We start from the raw sequence: 15,671 nt of genomic DNA on the forward strand, positions 1-15,671 counted from the left end.
CTGTTTATTTACCTCTTACAGACTGTTTGGTTCTGAACATAAGAATGACAAATACATAATGAATAAATCATAAAGAAACCACTTAGCTCAGATTGAATGAACAACATGAGCACTGACACAATTACAGCTCTGAAACACATCCCAGCTAACCAGCCCACCCATAGATCAACACATACTGTATGAACACTCTCAGCACCAACACAACACTCCACGTAACATAGCGCTGAATAACTGGCATGATAACGATTGGTATAAACACGGGCATATCACATGACACTCAATACACTCGTCGGAGACGTAAGCTAGCGGCTATAACTAGCATGGCGAATACTAAAGCCACACATCATCCGGCTCATACATCCACCACTGCAGCAACACAATCCAACACACTCACAATACACACACGTACTTACATGCTTCATTCACGCATAGACCAGTCGCCATAACACGAACCGATGACCCGACGGTAACTTCTCACTACCGTCATTCACAGCGGCCACACCCCCCCCTGCCCGACCGAGTGCAGTCAGTTACGATATAAACCCAGCAGAGGGCTCTGCTCCCACATTAATCAACTAACACCATTTCTAACATATCTAACAGCAGCAAATATACATTAACTTTGGGGCCTTTTCTACAAATATATTAATTAGTGACACTTGTCCTGTGTTTGGTCCAAGTGGCATCCTCTAGGGCTGAAAAATAAAGCCAACACAAACATGCCAAAAACTGCAGATCCTCTAATGGTCACTTGAGACTGGCTCCAGCAGCCCATCAGTCCCCATAGACCACCATGCTAAAATGCCCAACCAGCAGAAATAAGCATGTTTACAGCCAGGTACAAAAAACAGTTTTGGACTCCATAGCTAATTTCAACATTCATGACAACTGTATGGGGATGGATTTTTTTTTGTATAACTCACACATTTCCATTTTATTAAGGCTTTATGCAACACGTACTAAGGGCGGGCCACTTTGAACGACAGGCTGTCTGCTGATTTTGTCCTCAGCTTCTTGGTCAGATCCACCCCTCAGTCCTTCACAGCTCCAGCCTCTCACCCAAATATGGTCACTTTTGGCTCCAAAAACAACCAAGATAGGGACAGCTGACATGCCAAACTTGAGGCTTTAAAACAGGACTCCACAAACTGATGGGTGAGGTCACAGTAGCGTCCATTATTTTCACAGTCTATGGTTTGGCCTAAACAACTTCAACTTCAACTAAGGACTTGGTTAGTGATTCCTGACTGGTATACAGCCTACAGTCACTGTACTTAGTATTCTTCAGAAAATGCAGTCCATCAGAAAATCTTATATCTGTATACTTTTTTCCAGGTGACCCTGGTGTTGCTGGCCCTCCAGGACCAAAGGGTGACATGGGACTCAAGGGACAAACTGGAGAGCCAGGAGTTGATGGCCAAAGTGGTGAGTTTCATTCTGATTATTAGAAATGCAAAAAAAAGGTTGTGGCATAACACAAATAGAAAATAAATCAGAAATTGGTTGTCCAATTATAATAAACTTGCAGGATATGTTTCATAGTAATGTTGAACAACATCTATAAAATTATTCTGAAATTGCTATATAGGGGGCACTTGCCTGATTTAAAATTTGGCCTTACAACAATGGGACGGCATTGCCAGTGGAGAGCAAGGCCTGAAGTAGATTTGGCTTTTTAATTTTTTCTCTTATTTGTTGTAAATGAATGAGCATCTGTGGGACTGTCACAAAACCTGTTAGTTATCTCTGATACAGGGGTTGAAAACTGTAAAAGGTCTGGATTTTTTTGCAGTTTTGAATTTCTAATGGTCTGTGTTGTCTTGAGGCTATATTTTTGATATGTTTTATATGATACAAAAAAATGTATTATTATTATCATTATTATTATTAATATTAATATCATTATTAGATTAGATGCAAGTTGCTCAAGTAAAAGCAGGCCCAGGTAGTGTAGCTGGACACTGTGTATATTGCCCATTAGTTTCATTTTTAATTAGCATATATTTGATGCATAAATACATTAGAATACTGCTTTTTGAAGAGTGCTTGTTACACCCACAAACGTAATAACAGCCCACAAATGTAATAAACCACAAATGTAATACAAATCTGCAGTTTTGAATGTAAAAATCCCTCAAATGTAATAAATTTCTCACAAACGTAATAGCAGCTGCCTACTACAAACGAAACACACAATTTTCTGCAAATGTAATAACTATTACATTTGCAGGAAATTATTACATATGTCGGAAGGTGAAAATCTAAACTGTAATAACTTCCCACAAATGTAATATGAGACTGAATAATGATCTTTGTGGTTGTTGTTGTTTGTTTACTTATACACCTGCCAATAGTGATGCGTGTGTTGACAAGCAACCCGCAGGTCGGGTGGGGCGGGTCAGAAAGTGACAGAGCAGCGTTCTGAGTAAGGTAGAAATAACTTAGAGAAACACACACATACACACACACACACACACACACACACTGGTCATTCCTTGTCAGTTCACAGAATTACTCGAATTACTCTGTGGCAGCAAATATGTTTTTTAATTGGATTTATTTTATTTTATTCTGCCTCTTGTTAATACAGATTTAATGGGAAATTTATTACATTTGCGGGATTATTACATTCAAAGCTGCAGATTTGTATTACGTTTGTGGTTTATTACGTTTGTGGGCTGTTATTACGTTTGCGGGTGTAACACTTGTTACAGTGCTCTTTCCAAATAAATCAGGCAGTGCTGAAGGGGAGAATGTGTGTTCAAGGAAAAAAATCCTCAGAATATTTTCTTCATACTGTGTGTACTGAATCATTCACATACTGACTCACAGTAATACCAAATGACTTTACTGAAACTCAGTCACTGGATGGAAAAATGTAACAGCAGATTGAAATGATGAAATAGTTCAGTTTCTCTTCCTCCTTCAACTTCTGTCATTATCTGTAATATTGCTGACATGGCGCTGTTTCACGTGATGAATAATTAAATTTGCACAGCTTGCATTTGTGAATGTGCACCCAAAAACATAAAAGGCTGTACACAATCTTCACTCGTGTGTGTGTGTGTGTGTGTGTGTGTGTGAATACAGGTCCTAGGGGTCCACCTGGGCCTCCAGGAGCTCCAGGGGATCAAGGACCAGGTGCAAAGGGAGAGAAAGGAGAACCCGGGCTTCCAGGTAAGGATGTGAATATTGGTTGAAGAGTTCATAGCATCACTGTGGAATCTCTGCCCAACCTGACCTGAATACATGGAAATAAAACCATCCTGAAATCCATTTTTCCTTCCTCACTTTAAATAGTTTCCTTGCTATTAAATAGGCATGGTGGGTCTTCCTCCATAAAAAGCTACTAACACAAAACTAAAACTGAGCCTTTTAGTGTTTGAGGATTCTTTTCATTCTACATGCTATTTTAGAGACCTTTCTACCCTGGACAGAAGGAATCTGTCTTTAGCTGGAATACACAAGTGACCTTCTAATTGCCCTCCCTCCAGATTAGCTGCATTCTGCGTATCATTTATATGGTTGGACTGACATATCATTCCAAGATAAAGAGCCAGTAATTCCTGTGTATTCGATATCATGCAGTGTATTGAGTCATCGGGCTCTAGTTTCCTGGCGCGGCGCAGGGTGGCGCAGGGTTGCGAACCCCACGCAGAGCTATTTTCGAGCAGCGCCACCCGAGGCACACTCAGTTTGGTAGTTTGGCAGACCGAGGTGCGCTGAGATGGGTGTGGCGGTGCAGCAGGGGAAGGTGTCGACAGATCCAGCTTGGCGCAGTGACAGTTTCGTGCCAAAAGGCTTCGCCGAAGGTGCGCTAAAAGCTCGCCAGCTGAAACCAGGTCTACTGTGCAGCGCAGCCAGTGTAAGTGGAAGTTTGGCTGACCGGTGGACAGTGCGCACACGTCACCAAAACCTCACAGGCAGGTTTCCAGAATGTCAGGCACATTAACAATGCAATAAATAGCCACAACTATCTGCAATCAGCACATAAATGTATCTCTATATCGACTGCCCCATCATATCTGATGTCAGATCAAAGGGGATTGGCACTGTTTGGCACGTTTGGCACGTTTGGCACATGTAATGGAAACCCAACCTGATTTGATTAACACAGCTGCAAACTAATGAGTTCACATCCCTCTCAGCCAACCACAAACAGCCACAGCATCAGATAGGGAGTATATATTCAGCATCTGTCATCTTAGAAAAGTCAAAAGAAAAGAAACAGAGTGAGACTGCGAGAGAGAAAGAGAGAGCGCGCACACAAGAGAACCGCAACATTGATTTACAATTGTGGTGACAATCCTCCCAGGCTACCTTTGCATCATCAGCCCGTGGAGGTCTGCTCGCAGTTCCGTATATTCGGACAATGCGAGCTTGGACCTCCCGGACCAAAACATCAGTTTCCTCCTGGGAGAAGTTTGGCCGTCTGATGCTGCTGCTTTCTTCTGCCATGGTGAATTGAGTAAACTCTCATTACGCTGGCCTGCGTGTGTAAATTACACACCAGATTCATGCATACCTACTTGTTTTAAAACTATCAGAAATCCAATGGCCCATCTGCGGGCCCTCCTAAGGTGATTTTTGATGATTATGATATGAAAAATGACTGCTGTCTTAGTTGTTGTTTAAGCAATTTATACATACAATATATCATTAGAAAACTGTGTTTGCAGTGCCATTAATGCTGACCATCTCAAGATACAACCACCATAGCAGGCTCAATGAACAGTTCAGAAAAAAAAAAAATGTTCCACAGATTTATATTATCCAGACCAAATCACAGTTTACACTACTGCAATTTCATTTCTCACACACTGACAGTACTCCAAATGAAATAAATCCAGCAAAAATATTTAATCCAAACAAATTATTACATCCTTAGATATCCCTGGAGTTCTGTTTCATTGTTTCAAATTTCTCCACATATTATCCATAATTGCTTTGTCCTGTGTGTAAACAAAACAGCTGGTCGGGACCTCATAATGAAGGTGGGCTCCTGGCTTTTCCACTGACACCTCATTTGAGCCAATTGGAACTTCCAATGTTGCTGCTATTGCCTTAAAAGAAAACGAGGGCCTGAGCTAAGGGAACACATTTCTTATAGTTTAGAGGTATTTAAAAGGCCAGGGATAGGCCAACCTCGCCTGAGGTATATTGGTCTTGTAGTCAATGACACTCCACAGCAGTTTTTAAGCCCTTACTGTCACCATAGACTGTTTATAAATGTACAGAACTAATAAACAGATGTCGCATGACTTCATGATATGGCCCTATTGTGTTTTCCAGCTAATATCTCCCAGTTCCAGTCATCTGCAGCATCTTTTCCAAAAAAAATATTCAGGTGAAGATAAAAAAAAAAAACAAAAAAAAAAAACCCATAAAAAAACCCCTTTGATTTCAGTATGTTGAAACCTATATAACTCAATGACAGAAGCACTTACAGTGATGCTGAATGTTAGGAAAAAGTATTCAGTGTTACCTTTCAACTGAGACCATGCATGGACATATACTAAAAATGGAACAAGAACAGCTTTCAGTTTACTTTGGATACCTTACCTTGGATAGACATTTTAGGTGAATTTAACAGAATGTGTATGCTAATATTCATTTTTTTAGTTGTTAACAGATCCAAGAAAACAAATGAAAACTATAACTGTGACAAGTATTTGTGTAAAAGGCTGTTACAGTTGTGTAACACTTTGGTAGGCAGGTGATACATTTTTGATTGACTGACAAATATCAGATCCGTATTCATAATGGTGCTTGGCAGCAGTCCTAATTCATGTTTGACACATGGAAGAGCTCTGGGTTGAGAGAAAATATGCAGTGTTTGGTTTCATTCTCTGGTGAGTGAGTCATTAGTGTTTTTGTTATGATTTAAATCCTATACTCCAGGTGCTTCAGAGGGAGACTGTGTCCGCATTGTAAGGAGTTTTTTTCTTGTGCAAAACTACAGGAACTTCAGTAAGCTACATATGTTGAGTGTCAAGAGTTGTGAATCCATACCTGTTGTGTTTTTAACATAGTGTGCTTCAGTTTGCACTGTCTCTCACTTGCCAGCTTATTCAACACAGACATCACGGTCCAGTGAATCAGAAGAATTTTTGGTTGCTGATCTGGCCTCTAAAGATAACCAGAACATTAAACTGTAGATTTAATCCACTCATGTTCATTTAGTGGTTAAACAAGGTCTAGCAGCCCACATCATGGATGTCTTTCATAAGATGTTATTTTGTTGTCTTGTCATCAGGTGTAAGTGGACCTCCTGGTTTCAATGGAACTGAGGGTGAGTGTGTCTTAAAATTACAGGATTTATAGTCATGCTTCTTCCGTATGTGATGTACTGTGCAAAGCATTACAGAAAGTTACAGAAAACATCAGATAATAGCAAAACATTCTAACTTTTGTCACAAAAATCCAAACACCAGGGGCCAGATGTATAAGTATGTATGCAGATGTCATTTCTTACACATAACCTGGTGTTTTTTAGAGAGAAATACGTGTGGTTAGAATTTGAGCTCCTCACACAGACCTTAGACCAGTGCCCATACTGTGTTAGCTGAGATAGCTGCAGATGAAATGATAAGAGGAGATTACATGTAAGGTGAGAGATGTGACTTCATGGTAAAACATTGTTTTTAGGTTGTCAGCCAATTTCACTGATAGTGTTATTATTTTTGCAGGCTACACAGTGTTTTATTTACAATTTTATCATTCTGCTGCAAAGCTAGCCGGTGCAACACAGTTGGTGACATTGCACTTTCTTTGCTGTATTTCTCAGTCAGTATGTTTACATGGACATTTAAAGCTACTCTTACCTTTCTTGCATTTCACACAGCACCTAGAAAAAATTTGAACACCCACAGCTCCCGCCTCCCTCCAAAGTCCCATCCCCCTCCTCTTGCAACTCCACCTCCCTCCAAAGGCCTACTCCCCCCTCCTCCATTACATCTTCATTATGTCTATGATAGACGTAGGCATTGCAAAGGTAATGTTAGATACTGTAGATAGATAGATAGATAGATAGACATGATGAGTTTTAGAATAAGGTTACAGTCCTAATGTTAGATAGTAGCGTTAACCTTACTAGCAAGTGGAAACGCACAAGGAAGATAACGTTAATGTTTCAGAGGCTACGCTACAGTAGGCTAACGTTAGCCATTAGCAATTGGATGCTGTGTTGTCATATATAACGTTATAGCCTATGTTACATTAGAGGCAAACTAAAAATACCTGTCCAGCAGAAACTCTGCAACCATCTCGATCCTTTTTTAGCTCAGGACGAAGCTGCATCAGCCTTCACCATCGCTCGATTTTACGCGAGTGGTTACGTCAGTCGGAGGCCTCCACGTGAGGAAGACAGAAAGGACACTCGGCCAATCATTGCATGCAATGATTGGTCGGAGTTTTCTTAGAACCATATGAGAATGGTATAATTATGAGTTTTGATCTCTGGTGGAATTCACTTGCATTTTAGTGTGCCATCAACTTATTAATAGCATTTTAACCTAAACAAAGAAAAGCGTAAAATTTCCAGAAAGGTAAGTGTCACTTTAAGTGGAGCTCCAGTTATAGCTGGACTAGGCCATTTGATTGGACCACTGTCCTTGACCCAGTACACAAGCACAGGAGGGGAATCCATTATGTCCTACTCTACTACAGTAGGTGGCAATATGCTCCCTTTCAGCTTGTTGATATTGGACCTTTTCCAGTTGACTTATTACATCACAGACCAAACAATCGGCAAATATGTTGGATACTGGTAGCTAGCAGCAAAACTGATACCATGGTGTACAACTTTACAGCTCTGTACATTTCATCTGTCCAAAAATGCACAGATCTCGATGTAGATTTCGCCATGTTGTTACTGGCTTCTTCTTCTGTTACCACTGCTCCCCGGACTTGGAGTATGTGACTGTGAAATGCAGGCCTATTTACCTCCCTAGAGAGTTTACTGTCGTCATGGTAACAGCTGTTTACATCCCACCGGATGCTAATGCTAAAGCGGCTTGCAGTTATTTGTATAGCAGCATTAGCAGCCAGCAGAGCACACATCCTTACGCTGTACACATTATAGCAGGGGACTTCAATCATGCGGACTTGAAAGCAGTGCCACCAACATGTTGAGTGTGCTACTAGAGGAAATAACACACTGGACAAGGTCTACTCCAACATCAAGCTGGGCTACAGGGCTAAACCACTACCTCACCTGGGCCAGTCTGACCATATGTCTCTGCTGTTAATTCCTGCATATGCCCCCCCTTAGGAAAACTGCACCCACCATCACAAAATCACAAAATCATCAAGACCTGGAGGTGTTCACGGACAGTGTACTGTGTTACATTAAATACTGCATAGACACTGTTACCGTGGACAAACGAATCCGGGTATACCCCAACCAGAAGCCCTGGATGACCCAGGAGGTCCAGTGGCTGCTGAAAGAGAGGAACACCGCCTTCAGGTCTGGAGACCAGGCCCTCTACTGTGCAGCCCGGGCTGACCTGAAGAGAGGCATCAAAGGGGCCAAGTCAGACTAAAGGAGGAGGATTGAGGAACATCTGGAAAGTAACAACAGCAGGCAGGTGTGGCAGGGAGTCCAACATCTTACCAACTACAGGTCCACCTTGGGAGCTGCTGAGGGTGATGCCTCATTGGCAGAGGAGCTGAACATTTTCTTTGCCCGCTTCGAGGTGGAACCACCCAAGGCAACCACACCGCACCCCACAGTCCACAGCAGCTTCACCCTCACAGAGCATGAGGTGAGGCGCACACTGTGGGCCGTGGACCCGAGGAAGGCTGCTGGACCCGATGGCGTCTCTGGACGTGTACTGAAGGACTGCGCAGATCAGCTGGCTGGAGTCTTCATGAGGATTTTCAACCTTTTTCAACTGTTCCACCCTGCCTGAAGTCCTCCACCATCATCCCCCTGCCCAAGAAACCTCACATCTCCAGCCTCAATGACTACCGGCCAGTCGCTCTCACCCCGGTGGTGATGAAATGCTTTGAAAAGCTGGTCTGGGGTCACATCACATCACTCCTGCCAAAAAGTTTGGACTCACACAAGTTTGCATACAGGGCTAATAGATCCACAGAGGACGCCGTAGCTACAGCCCTCCATGCTGCACTGTCCCACCTGGAGCAGCAGGGGAGCTACGTACGGATGCTCTTTGTGGACTATAGCTCTGTATTCAATACCATCCTTCCTCACAAACTGGTGAACAAACTGGAGGATCTGGGCATTCCACACCCCACCTGCATGTGGATCAACAGCTTCCTTGGGGGGGGGGGTGAGTCTGCCTACAGAGACGAGGTTGAACATCTAGCAGCGTGGTGCAGAGAGAACAACCTGCTCCTCAACACATCAAAGACCAAGGAGCTGGTGATCGACTACAGGAGGAAAAAAACTGACATCCCACTACTCATCATCAGCGGGGACTGTGTGGAGAGGGTGTCGGACTTCCGCTTCCTGGGTGTCCACATCGAGAAGGGCCTGACCTGGAGTGTGAACAGCTCAGAGGTGCTGAAAAAGGCCCGGCAGAGACTACACTTCCTGAGGGTGCTCAGGAAGAATAACATCACACAGAGACTGCTGGTGTCCTTCTACCGGTGCTCCATAGAGAGCATACTAACATACTGTGTATGCATGTGGTTCACCAGCTGCACAGCAGCCCACAGGAAAGCGCTCCAGAGGGTCATTAACACGGCCCAGAAAATCGTCGGTTGCCCCCTCCCCTCACTGGACGACCTTCACAGTGCTCGCTGTGTCAAAAGAGTGCAGAACATTGTAAAGGACACTTCTCACCCTGGACACTCCATGTTCGAACTGCTGCCATCAGGCAGACGATACAGGACAATCAAATCAAGAACAAACAGACTCAACAAACATCCAACAGCAATAACCACCCTCAATGCCATAAAAAACAATCTCTAACACAACACATATCTATAATGACGGGATCGTGCAATGACAGAATGAATGGTTGTATGTGTTTGTGTTTGTTTTTGTATTTATTACTGTAGTGTTTGTGGTTGTTTTTGTATTTATTACTGTAGTGTTAGCTTTTTTTAATGGTGATGCACTGACAATACACTGACATACACAATGACAATAAAGGACTATTCTATTCTATTCTATTCTATTCTATTCTATTCTATTCTATTACACATTCAACGCTATTCAACTTCTGGGTCAGAGCTTGGGGTGGAAATTATGGAGCATGTGCAGAGCGCCTAGGCCAGTTTGGATCCAAATTGACTGTATACATGCAGCAGTATTTCAACTCCCAATTATGTTATCTGGATGTGTTAGTCCGACTTTGAGAAATTCAATTTAGTATGATTTCAATCCGACTAACATGCTTACATGGCTCATGCGTATGCACCCAGTTCCACAATGATTGAGATTTATAAAACAGCCTAATCGTAAATGAGGTTTTATATATCCTATGTTACGGCTAGAATGTGTGCACATACTTCTGTCTTTGTTCGTTTTTTTGTGTAGAGTTTTCTACATCTGGCCCCAGGTATTTTAATCTGTGTGTGTATAACACAGACCGTTTTACATTACAACATCAGACACAGCTAAAACTGTTAAGGGTAAAAGGTAACAAATACAGTGTCTACAGTACTATTTAGAATAAACTTTTACATGTGTAAGAGTGTCCAGTTCACTTAACTGTTGCTGAGCTACACAAAATGAAGGCGATGAGCCATCTCACTGCCTGCTGTGTCCTGCTTAAAATGACCTAGGACATTGATGCTATCAGTTTGACGTACTCAGTTAATGAAATATGTTCATGTAAACTGTCACTTTGGTTGGAAGATGTATTTGTATTATTTTTCCTTTACAGGTCCTTCCGGACCACCAGGTGCCAAAGGAGACAAGGGAGATCAAGTAAATGCACCAGAGTGTAAGTCTGCACATGACTGACCTGAGAGCAGCAGAGAACAGAAGTATAGAGCATAGGGATTTTGAGAAACTACTAACTAAAACTAAAATGCCACTTTCAAATGCACAGTTAACTGTAACAGCAGTATGCAAATGAACAATGGTGGTTTTAGGGGGGCCAGCAGGGGCCAGCAGGAGCCAGCAGGAGCCAGCAGGGGCTAGTGCCCCCGTAACTCTGAGTCCGCCCCCCCTGTGGCCCCCCTGCCAAAGAGTCGGAGGGGGAACGCGGAACTAAATCGTCTCAACAGGTTGCCAGTCGGACCACTTAAAGCAGCACACCCACCGAAAACATCAGTAGAGAATTGTGTGGCTGTATTTAAGACAACTCTGAGCCTGCACGGCAACACACAGCACCATTGAAGTAAGCTCTGAAAACTTTTTCTGGTAACACTTTATATTAAGGTACTGTAATAAGTAGGGGTGACCCCAGACAGTCGATGATTCGGTGATTCGATTCGGAGAAGTCAGATTCGACTGCCAGTCTCACCGGCGAATCGTCGCAAAATGTGGTTATGAAACAAGACTGTACCATTCTGACTATATATTAATAATAATAATAAGAGTAAACTTTATTTATATAGCACCTTTCATACAGGGAGGTGTAGCAAGCAATGTTGAATAAATAAGTTTTCAACTGTTTGAAAATGTTCACAGAACTTGTATCTCTTATATCCTTGGGTAGTGAGTTCCATAATTTTGGTGCATTAAAAAAGGCTGAGCTGCCAATTTTCTTATTAGAGTAGTTTGTATTTAAAAAGCCAGCAGCAGAGGATCTAAGAGGCCGTGAAGGATTATAAAACAACAAAGAATTAGTAATGTAGGCTGGTCCCAACCCATTAAGAGCCTTAAAAACAAGTAAAAGCACTTTAAAATCAATCCTAAAAGATAATGAAAGCCAGTGAAGCTAGCTAAAACTGGGGTGATATGGAGGTGCTCACTGCTGCTGAACATCTTGATTTGACATAGAATGTATTTGTTTTCTAGTAATTCATGATATATAGCCTATTTTGATACAAACATCACGCGTGCGTTTAATCAGTAGGCATAACCATTACTACACATGAATAAATCACCCAGTTGCTCGATCCAAATAAGCGGAGGTGAGTGAGTGCGCTGCAGGACCATCAGAGCAGCATCGAGGCCTACGGTGATTTAAAGTTAAAGTTAAAATCCCACTGATTGTCACACACCTGAGTATGTAAAATTTGTTTTCTGCATTTGGCCTATCCCCTGAGGGAGTGGTGAGCAGGAGCGGTGCCGCGCTCAGGAATCATGTGGTGATGATTTACGGTGGCAGAGCACACAAACAAACACTCTGGAGGAGGTATGTGCTCTCAAATCAAACTTTTTTGAAGGATTATTCGTTTACCTGAAGTGTCTTGAAACGAATTTCACCGCTAATTGTTTTCTTGATAGACTCAGATTTTTTATTTGGCTAGCCTACTTTTTTTTCCGATGTGGCCAAACAATTGAGAGCGGTGACGCACAGTCCGTGTGGATGAACTTGTATGAACCTAAGTTGATTAATGAACTAATTTGAAGTCAGAAAGAAGGAAAACTGTTTCTAAACCTTTTGATGATGTTTTTGGATGTTTATTTGTGAATGAAATGGCAAGTTCTGACGAGTCAGAAACGACTCCTGTTAAAGACATGGATGAGGCTGCAGCGCGTCTGCGCTCATCTAGAGCATCATACCTTGAGGAAGTGAAAGGAATAAAGATGAAGATAAAATGATAACCCTTTTACTTTTATTATTATTATCTTATTATGCCAACTGAAGAATTAAATTTGTTTATTTTGGGTGCTTTAGCTCTTTTCTCTGGAGCGGAAACTGACGCAAATGAGCTCATTAATCAATGAGGGGGAAAACAACATGATTCGACAATTAGTCGGCTAAAGGAAAAATCTGTCAAATCAGATTCGACTATGAAAATTCTTAGTCGGGGACACCCCTAGTAATAAGCGTTAATTAATGCTTAATAAGCACCAATTAACCAGTTAATGAGCACTTATAAGACGGTATAAGATGCTTATTAACATTAATAAGACTAGACTAAGTGTTAATTACATCATAGTTGACTGAGTTATTATTGCATATAGGAGCATTATAAGCACTTAATAGAAACTTTGGTAACAGTTTATAAACCTATACTAAATATTAATAAGATGTCTATTTACATTAATTATAATTTATAAGGGTTAATTATAGAATAATAACCACATTTATTACTGGTTTATAAGACACTATAAGACCCTATAAGATGAAATTATTAAGGTGTTTATTAACATTAATGAGACTATACGGAGTTAATATAAATGCCATATTACGGTTAATAAATGCTTAATTATGCACTTATTAATAACAAATAATGATCCTTTGCAGCTACCGGATCTAAAGTGGGAACAGTGTCATATGAAGGTTAATAAATTATTAATATTCACTTATTAACAGCTCATAATGCATCTTTGCAGCTACTGGATCTAAAGTGGGAACAGTGTCATGTTGACATTCATAAACTCTTTATTATGCACTCACTGAAGTTAATAATTCTATTAATTATGCACCTATTGCAACATCCAGATATCAATCATTATTTCAACATTACAGAATTCTGATACATTCTTTTCACTCTAGTATGTTATTATTTTATTTAGCAAAGGATCATGGGAATCTCATTTCCTCAAAATGGCATACTAAGACAAACTTGAGTTATTTGAACTTAAACATTTGAGCAGATTGATTCAGAGTTAGCTGCTTTATTCACTCGTGATGAGAATTCAGTCTACCAGTGGTGGTGAAAATAAACATAAGGACATGTTTCCTTTTCATATAGATTTTTAATGCAATCACTATTGTCAAAAACAGGGAAAAGGAGTGGAAACCCTAAAAGTTGACGTCTAAAAAAATGACAGATCTGAGTTCATTTGGCTTTTTCAAAAGTTTTGTTACTTAGATTGACTTTTCGGGAATACAGTGTTCCACAAAGCTCCCTGTAACCCAAGAGTTTTCTGAAAGTGAGTGACAAAAGTCTCAACATCGGCCAGGCCAAAGATGGCCAGGTCAGTGATGTATTCAGGCCAGTTGCTTAGATCAAACATGGTGGCAGCGGCCTTCAAGACATCCATATCAAGATTGCCAAACTGCGTAGTGAGGTTGTTGTGGAAGTCATCATCATACACTTGTTTCCTGTTGAGTTTTACACCAGAGAAGGTGTTTCCGGGAAAAGGTCCCACTTCATCCAGGAACTGCTTCAGATGCTGACCTGGGACTGTCTGAAATACAGAAGAAAAAAACTTTTATTGTCACGATTGCTAAACATACACCGTAGCATATTAATTCCTCTCTAGGGAGTTTATTTTGTTTACCTGCATGGCTACAAGGGCCAGTGTTGTCTTCTGCAATCCATCTGACACCATCTGCAATGTCAGCCCTTCCCTCTGAAAGAGAAGGCTCAGAATTAAACCCATAAAAACATTTAATCTAACTTCCCCTGTTTTTAATCCACAAACTAGTACTGAATTACTCTCACAATGGATTCACAAGAGTGATAATAAAACACTCACACACTGGGCCTGATACAAACTTCAATTGCCAAAATGTATGAAATCCTCCTTTAATTTTACTGACGGAGAGGAATGAAGTCAGGAAATGGCGTTAGCAAATCAGCAGGAGTTAGCATGAACATGACGCAGCCTATATCCATTAGCCTGCTCAACATAACACACAGCTCATCGATGCTCCTAACACATTCACTCTGCTCATCTTGCTCACACACACACGCACACACACACATGCACACACACACACACACACACACACACACACACACACAAACACAGATGGCAGAAACAGATGGAAAATCTTCTTCAGAGTCCTGAAGCCAAGTGTCACATCCTACATCAACTGGAGCGGCACTGGAGGGGCTTGCATCAGTTTTTTCAACCATCTCAGCATTGCTAGGTTCTGTGTTCTGATGAGGAGTGGCGAGCATAGCTGTCGAGTGGCACCCAGCGTGACCGTCATGCAGCGTGTGTGTGCATGTACGCGTCAGATCAGGTGCAGCAAAAGCCACTATATTTTTGTTGTTCATAAGTTTTTATTGAAATTATTCAAGTGACAAAAGCGACGTTCAGATACCCATACATAATGACGTTGGAAATAACACCCATTTCCATATTGCTTTGCTTTTTTTTTTTTTTTTTTGCTGTCCCGGAATTGTCCCAGACACATTATCTTTGTGTCCCAGTAGCAATTTTTATAGTCCCCGGGACGTCGGTTTTATTATTAACTATTAATAACACCTTATTAATTTCATCTTATAGGGTCTTATAGTGTCTTATAAACCAGTAATAATTGTGGTTATTGTTCTATAATTAACCCTTATAAATCATAATTAATGTAAATAGACATCTTATTAATTAATATTTAGGATAGCTTTATAAGCTGTTATCAAGTTTCTATTAAGTGCTTATAATGCTCCTATATGCAATAATAACTGTGTTAATTATGCTATTATTAACACTTATATAACCTTATTAATGGCAATAAACATCTTATTCTGTCTTATAAGTGCTCATTAACTGGTTAATTGGTGCTTATTAAGCATTAATTAATGCTTATTACAGTACCTTAATATAAATGTTACCCTTTTCTTTCTCATTTGGCTCATGGTAGTTACATGTCACATCATGTTGATGTAGCCATGTGAAATACGAT

General features: G+C 41.0%; 1 protein-coding gene across 2 annotated transcripts in view; it reads left to right on the forward strand.

Moving 5' to 3' along the window:
- marco (macrophage receptor with collagenous structure) overlaps window positions 1–15,671 on the forward strand; it is a 54,189-nt gene that overhangs the window by 27,058 nt on the left and 11,460 nt on the right. For both annotated transcript variants that reach the window (XM_049594875.1, XM_049594874.1), the window contains 4 exons: window positions 1,336–1,425; window positions 3,091–3,177; window positions 6,257–6,292; window positions 10,857–10,916. In XM_049594875.1, the coding sequence (XP_049450832.1) occupies window positions 1,336–1,425; window positions 3,091–3,177; window positions 6,257–6,292; window positions 10,857–10,916 (273 nt within the window). The remainder of the gene's footprint in view (window positions 1–1,335; window positions 1,426–3,090; window positions 3,178–6,256; window positions 6,293–10,856; window positions 10,917–15,671) is intronic.

This window comes from Epinephelus fuscoguttatus, linkage group LG13 (assembly GCF_011397635.1).
Source record: "Epinephelus fuscoguttatus linkage group LG13, E.fuscoguttatus.final_Chr_v1".
Classification (NCBI taxonomy): Eukaryota; Metazoa; Chordata; class Actinopteri; order Perciformes; family Serranidae; genus Epinephelus; species Epinephelus fuscoguttatus.